Below are 7117 nucleotides of genomic sequence, written 5' to 3'. Positions count from 1 at the left end.
GGATTGAATATATGTATATATATATATGGAGGAATATTTTTAAAAAATATATTAATAAATATAAAAATAGCATGATTCAGATATTAATAAAAATTATATATATAACATGCATGATTCAAATATTAATAAAAATATAGTACATGTTTCAGTAAAATATATTTATATTTATTATACTTACCCTTCAAACTCGACCAGTATTTGTTGTGTATTTGTTATTTGATTATTCATAGGGCCTAGTTAAAAAACAGAAAGTGGGTGCGGTGGCGTGTCCTGTCCCCGCTGCGATGCAAAAATCAAATCCCCATCCCCAATAGCAATCTCTGCTCTCTCCATCTCCGCCTCCGCCTTATCCCCTATCTCTTCCTCCGCCACATTTTCCGATCTCCCCTTCCTTCCACTTCAATATCCTCTCCTTCTTCTCAAGCCACCTCCCTCGTCCACAGGAGGCCTTCGCCCTCCTCCCTTTTCTTCGTTGTGTTCCAAGGGTTTACGCTTCCGATGGCCCTGATTCTCGACGTTTTTCTGGAGATCTTACGGCAGCCCTTGGCAGTCGATGTCGCCGCCGCCTTCGCAGTCTTCTTCGTCCCACTCTGCGTTGCCGTCATCACCGGAGTGCTGCTTGGATGGGCGTGGCGGCCCGGCTGGGTCACCGGGCTCCTTGCCGCCAACACTGAATCACGGCGTTTGCCGGTGGCTGATTACGCGCGGTCAGGTGGCTCCAACTCGTTGCCGGCTGAGGCGGTCGATACGAGGGCGGATGAAAAGACGTAAACAGCTTTGCCTTTTGTTTTGTTTTTGTATTTTTGCTATTAAATTATGCTTTGTTTCTCTTGCTATGCATCAAAATAAGTGTTTATTTAAAAAAAAAAACAGGATTTATGGGAGCAAGGAACCGGTGGTGACCGACGAGGATTTGGAGCACCTGTTCCGGTTGGTGGAGGAGACAGACGGGGGGCAGGCGTGGCAGAAGATGATGGATAAGTCCTTGCCTAACATGACTTATCAAGCTTGGAAAAGGGAACCCGAGGTAACTAGAAAAAGGAAAAAAGTGAAACATTTCGATTGTGACGCTTGAATGCTTTGACATATTTTACCATTTTCATATGGATGGAAGGTGCCTCATTTCCTTATCCTAGATTTAGGATTTTCAAACCAATGCTTTACAAATGATATTTTTTTTAGGACGGATTCCATAGATTGTCAAAACTTGCTTCACAATCTGCTTTTAATATAGACTTGAAATTAGGTTCTCACTAGTGCATTTATGAGCTATCGTTTTGTGATTTCAGATTGTATTCCTATCTGAGCATGTCTTGTGAATTATGACAATTTGTTGCAATTTTTCCAGACTGGTCCTCCACAATATCGTAGCAGCACTATATATGAGGATACAACACCAGAAACATTGAAGGAGTTCTTTTGGGATGATGACTTCCGGATCAAGAATGGCTGGGATGATATGCTTCTCCAACATACCACATTGAAGGAGTGCATGACCACAGGGACAATGGTAGTTCAATGGGTTCGAAAGGTATTATTTATCGATGACCTTTTGGGAATCAAAAGTGTGGTTTACTGCTGTGCAGCTTGCTTATTGTTTTTCTTCTTGTGCAGTTTCCTTTCTTCTGCAGTGACAGGGAGTATATTATTGGTCGCCGCATATGGGAGTCAGGACAGACTTACTATTGCATAACAAAGGTAACTTTCACCAGCATAAATTATGTAGTATGACACCATGTGAACAAATATTAACAGCAAAACATGGATTCTGCTTCTCCACATAATGAAGTTTTTTCTGTATATTATGATGGTTGCTATAGGAGAAAAATATAATATGAGAAGAAAAAAATCTTCCAGTCACTGAATATAACTAAATATGTAATGAACTCGGTGATGGGAAAGTCTTGAAAAACCATTCTGCTCCAACTGGTTGTTTGGTCACTTTATTTTGATTATTCATCATGATAGTGACAAATTCTACCTTGAACTACTCACTTTTATAGTGGCTGCCTTATTCTATCCAGCTCAGTGTTAATATTACTCATTCAAAACAGTGATTCCTTCATGCTCTTCTTCACTCTACTCAACTTATTCTTCATCATTATTTTAGCTTCCATCATGAGCCAGGATGCGAGGCACCAAGCTAAAACCCATAGTTGAACTAGTAGTTGAAGAACTTGCTCTCTGATTCCTCCCTGGCAAGAACAAGATATCTCTTCTTTTACTGTTTGTTCTCTATTGTTTGTTTGTTTCTCCATAGTTCCTGTTGCGTCTTACTGGTGGTGGTGATCAACCCCTTTTGAACTTGACAATGCAACTCTATGCATTCGTTGCAAAGGAAAAATAAACAAACTACATAAATATCATGAAATTTCTCAGGATTTCTGTTATTTTATGCTGCTTGAGATCTAGTGTGGTATGTACTTTTATATTGGAATATGAGCTTCTGTAAGGCTGTGCATAAATATTTGGCTTACTATCCATTGACTAAATTCTTTCAGGATGTGCCATGCTCTGCTGTACCTAGGCGCAACAAACCAAGACGTGTTGACTTGTATTATTCGAGCTGGTGCATTCGTGCAGGTGCACACTCCTGTACATGCTAATTTTTTCTTCAATATATAGGAAAACAATGGCTTCTTAAGTTTATTAACCACTCCAAACAACTCAAATGTTTCAATATTATGCTTCATCCAGCTGAATCAAAAACGGATGGTCAGATGACTGCTTGTGAGATTCTTCTATTTCACCATGAAGACATGGGCATTCCATGGGAGATCGCAAAGCTAGGTGTCCGTCAGGGAATGTGGGGCTGTGTTAAGAAGATAGAACCTGGCCTTCGAGCGTACCAAGCTGCCAGGAGGTCCAATGAGCCATTATCGCATTTTGCTTTGATGTCACATATCAACACCAATTTTGATGCTGATCGATTGAGATCACTTGAGGGCAGCACTGGTTCATCAGCTGATACTGTGGAAGCAGAGAAACCAAAGAGCTGGGCTAGTAACATACCCAGGTATCTTATAGTTGGTGGTGCAGTTGCCGTCGCCTGTAGCCTTGACCATGGCCTGTTGACCAAGGCTGTCATTTTCGGTGTTGCAAGAAGGTTTGTAGGGATCAGGAGACCGTAAATAATACATCAGTCACATTGGTCTTTTCGTTTCCCACAACATTTACCCTTCGCATGCCAGAGTGTTGAGCCTGGTAAATGTGCTACTTAAGAGGAAATATTCTGCATCTTAATTTGAACAGAAATTTCAAGTATATATGTAGCTGCATTTGCTCCCCCGGCCTTCGTTAGTTTCTTATAATTTTTATCAGTTGCCTTAACTAATATCATCATGCTATGTGGCCTTCCTTTTTTTTTTTTTTAATATTGCATTGACATGTTTAGTGGTGACAGATTTTAGGGACTAAAAATTGGGTCGGGGGTACATGGCTATAAAAATAAAGCTATTGAGGCCACAAAATTGTACTTGAGAGACAAAGTTTATTCTGTATACTGTTTGAACGGAAAAATATAATCAGGTTTATATATTTCTCATGTGATTATTATTAATGTTTTTAATAGCAGGGTGGTTCAAGCTATTTCTTGATGGTTAGCTTCTTTTTGGTAATTGTGGTTGTCCACTTTTGACTAACATTGCCAGTTCTTTAAGCAGAGTTTTCTTGAACAAATGGTTCAACCCTTTATGAGAAAGAGAAAGAGAAAGAGAAGGTATCTATGCAGCTTCGTTTTGTAATCCTCAGCCATGTGTTCTGAGAACGGCATTTAAAGTATTAAGAAAGATCTGAAGCTTCAAGGTAAGAACAGTAGAATTTAATTTCCAATTTTGGTCAATCCATATCTCAACTTCTACAGTAATTTGTAATTTGGGGTGAATTGATCAGTAACGGAAGATAATGAAACATTGGATTCAGCAAAGCTAAAATCTGATTGAAATATAATAAGTTCATTACTACTTTTTCTAAAAAAAGATTCTGCCATCTTAACGGTACTTGGTCCCATGATCATTTATGTCAGAAATTGTAGTTGGTAAGTTCATTACTACTTAAGTCAATTTCTCGGAATTCGTCCTCGAATTTCAGATTTCTGATATGAAGGTCTCTTGGGACTTCTGCAATTGTGATTTTATTTATCTGGAACACATAAAGTAGAATCTATTCCGTCTGTAGTAATACACGTACGTATACATCACAATGATACATCATTACTGCTATAGCTCAGCAATGCCAACTTTATTTTCAAGAATTTTAGAAGAAAGTTTATGGTCGGCCAAAGTAATGTTCAGATATTCAAAATCAGTCGATTTCTGAAGGCAAACAAAACGTCTAGAAGGATCTTTTAAGTTCTAAATATAAATTAAAAATTATTTTATGTCTTTTTTAGTAAAATAGATTACGGGTTAGATTTTAATATTTTGTAAGATCTAAAGTTCTCTATTAGTAATTTATTGAAAAGTGGTGATACACAACATGAAATATTAGCAGGAAATCATAGCATGACATACGTGACAGCCCATGTATGTCATGTCACGAGGAAAGTTTTTTTAGCCCGTTGCATATTAGGACGAAGAAAAGAAAAACCTAAACCCTTCCTCTCTTGCTCGCTCGTTCGTCGAACTTTTTCCATCTCTGAAACCTTTTCCTTCTTCCTCTTCCTCTGCGCCCGCTGGCCACGTTCTTCCTCCTCTTCTGCACCGCCACCGCCACATCTTCCTTCTTCCTCCTCCTCTGCGCCGCATCTTCCTTCCTTAGTCTCTTCATCGCATCTTCCTTCCTCCTCCTCTGCGACCTCCGCCGTTGCATCTTCCTTCTTCCTCCTCCTCTACGATCGCCGCCGCCGCATCTTCCTTCCTCAGCCTCTGTGATCGTCGCCGTCGCATTTTCCTTCTTCCTCCTCTTCTACGCCGCATCTTCCCTTTGTGATCGTCGCCGCCGCATCTTCCTTCCTCCTCTTCTGTGACCGTCGCCGCCGCATCTACTTTCCTCCTCCTCTCGCCCGTCGCCGCCGCATCTACTTGATTTGCAACAAAGTCTTCACTCTACTGAAATCGAACAGGTAAGAAGCAAGTGATATTTGGTGATTACAAGAAGATTAGGTTAAATAATCTCTATGATTTTTTGTTTATATTAGACTCTATCAATTTATGAGTTAATTAATTTTATTAATGCTTATTAATAGGTGTATGTATTCTTTAAGGAAATGAATTAAGGAGAGCTAAGCCATTTGCTTTACATGGGAAATGTTCATTGTATTATGAACCATATTATGACAATTTATGATGCCCTAGCAATTATTGAAGTCATATAAACTCTAAATTTCTTATAAATATAAGTGTGTTAGTTTTTTTGCATTTTGAAATAGAAGTTGGACATGCCCCTGCTATTACAGAACTTTGAGCCAGTGTTAGGTTGTTCTATTGCTTGTTTTCAGTATAATCTTTTAATTCTTTTATTTTGTGTATACCATGATATCTGCCATAGGATATCGGCTCATGCTTGTATGTTAATATTGTGATGATGCAAATTGATTCATATATTGTTGAAGTTTGAGTTTTCTAGTGATGTTTGGAGTTTGTAATTTATAAGGTATGTTTGTCCTTGCAGATTAAAAATGCCTAAGTATTACACCACTAATACACCGAAATGCAGATGTAGACTAATGGCGAAAATCATCACCTCATGGACTGATGATAACCCAGGCAAGAGATTTGCCATATGCTCACTATTTGGGATAGGAAAAAGTTAACATTATTTGTCACTTTCTTTTGTGCAAAACTTGGACATTTAATCTCATAAATAACTTGAAATTGCAGAATGGAGGGGGGTGCGGTTTCTGGGCATGGGTTGATGATAAGATATGTAGTAGATCAACACAAGTAATACTAGAATTGCTAAGAAGAATAATCAAATTGGAGGTTGATGCCAAAAGTGCAGAGAATACTATGAAGGAGTTGAAGACCCAAAATTGCAAGTTACTATTTGAATTGGATAAAACAAAGAGAAGAATTAGACAACTACTTGTGGTGATGATGTGTTTGATAATTTGGATTGTCACACACGTTGCTTTATCTTCAGATGAAGATAACTGAATTTAATTTAGAGTGGTGATACACAACATGAAATGTTAGCAAGAAATCGTAGCATGACATACGTGGCAGCCCACGTATGTCATGCCACGAGGAAAGTTTTTTTTGCCCGCTGCCGATTAGGACGAAGAAAAGAAAAACCTAAACCCTTCCTCCCTCCCTCGCTCGCCGAACTTTTTCCATCTCCGAAACCTTTTCCTTCTTCCTCCTCCTCTGCGCCTGTCGGCCACGTTCTTCCTCCTCTTCTGCACTGCCGCTGCCGCATCTTCCTTCTTCCTCCTCCTCTGCGCCGCATCTTCCTTCCTCAGCCTCTCCGCCGCATCTTCCTTCCTCAGCCTCTCCTCCGCATCTTCCTTCCTCCTCCTCTGCGATCGCCGCCGCCGCATCTTCCTTCCTCAGCCTCTGTGATCGCCGCCGCCGCACTTCCTTCCTTCTTCCTCCTCCTCGTGATCGCCGCCGCCGCATCTTCCCTCCTCCTCTGCACCGCATCTTCCCTCTGTGACCGCCGCCGCCGCATCTTCCTTCCTCCTCTTCTGCGACCGCCGCCGCTGCATCTACTTTCCTCCTCCTCTCCGCCGCCGCCACATCTACTTGATTTGCAGCAAAGTCTTCACTCTACTGAAATCGAACAGGTAAGAAGCAAGTGATATTTGGTGATTACAAGAAGATTAGGTTAAATAATCTCTATGATTTTTTGTTTATATTAGACTATATCAATTTATGAGTTAATTAATCTTATTAATGCTTATTAATAGGTGTATGTATTCTTTAAGGAAATGAATTAAGGAGAGCTAAGCCCCTTGCTTTACATGGGAAATGCTCATTGTATTATGAACTATATTGTGACAATTTATGATGCCCTAGCAATTATTGAAGTCATATAAACTCTAAATTTCTTATGAATATAAGTGTGTTAGTTTTTTTTTTTTGCATTTTGAAATAGAAGTTGGACATGCCCATGCTATTACAGAACTTTGAGCCAGTGTTAGGTTGTTCTATTGCTTGTTTTCAGTATAATCTTTTAA

General features: G+C 39.6%; 1 protein-coding gene across 2 annotated transcripts; it reads left to right on the top strand.

Moving 5' to 3' along the window:
* Window positions 1-273: 273 nt before the first annotated feature.
* Window positions 274-3264, top strand: LOC141833414 (uncharacterized). Of its 2 annotated transcripts, none has more exons than XM_074720845.1 (6): window positions 274-767; window positions 874-1027; window positions 1349-1531; window positions 1615-1698; window positions 2502-2583; window positions 2698-3264. In XM_074720845.1, exons 1-6 carry the CDS (start codon window positions 499-501, stop codon window positions 3129-3131), a joined length of 1206 nt encoding a protein of 401 aa, XP_074576946.1. In that variant the 5' UTR covers window positions 274-498; the 3' UTR covers window positions 3132-3264. The 2 variants fall into 2 exon arrangements, with proteins under 2 accessions (XP_074576946.1, XP_074576945.1); XM_074720844.1 differs by having other exon boundaries at window positions 1615-1725.
* The last annotated feature ends 3853 nt before the right edge of the window (window positions 3265-7117 follow it).

The sequence above is a fragment of the Curcuma longa genome, chromosome 8 (assembly GCF_044706935.1).
Source record: "Curcuma longa cultivar G26 ecotype Majalengka, Jawa Barat chromosome 8, ITB_CL_G26_1.1, whole genome shotgun sequence".
NCBI classification, from domain to species: Eukaryota; Viridiplantae; Streptophyta; class Magnoliopsida; order Zingiberales; family Zingiberaceae; genus Curcuma; species Curcuma longa.
This window is presented reverse-complemented; position numbering and strand designations above follow the sequence as displayed.

Bases quoted from the DNA above. Each gene is read 5' to 3' on its own strand.
- LOC141833414 (XM_074720844.1), top strand. From the start codon at position 499: ATGGCCCTGATTCTCGACGTTTTTCTGGAGATCTTACGGCAGCCCTTG. The intron at 768-873 runs GTAAACAGCTTT...AAAAAAAAACAG, and splicing joins ACGAGGGCGGATGAAAAGAC to GATTTATGGGAGCAAGGAAC. The intron at 1,726-2,501 runs GTATGACACCAT...AAATTCTTTCAG, and splicing joins TCACCAGCATAAATTATGTA to GATGTGCCATGCTCTGCTGT.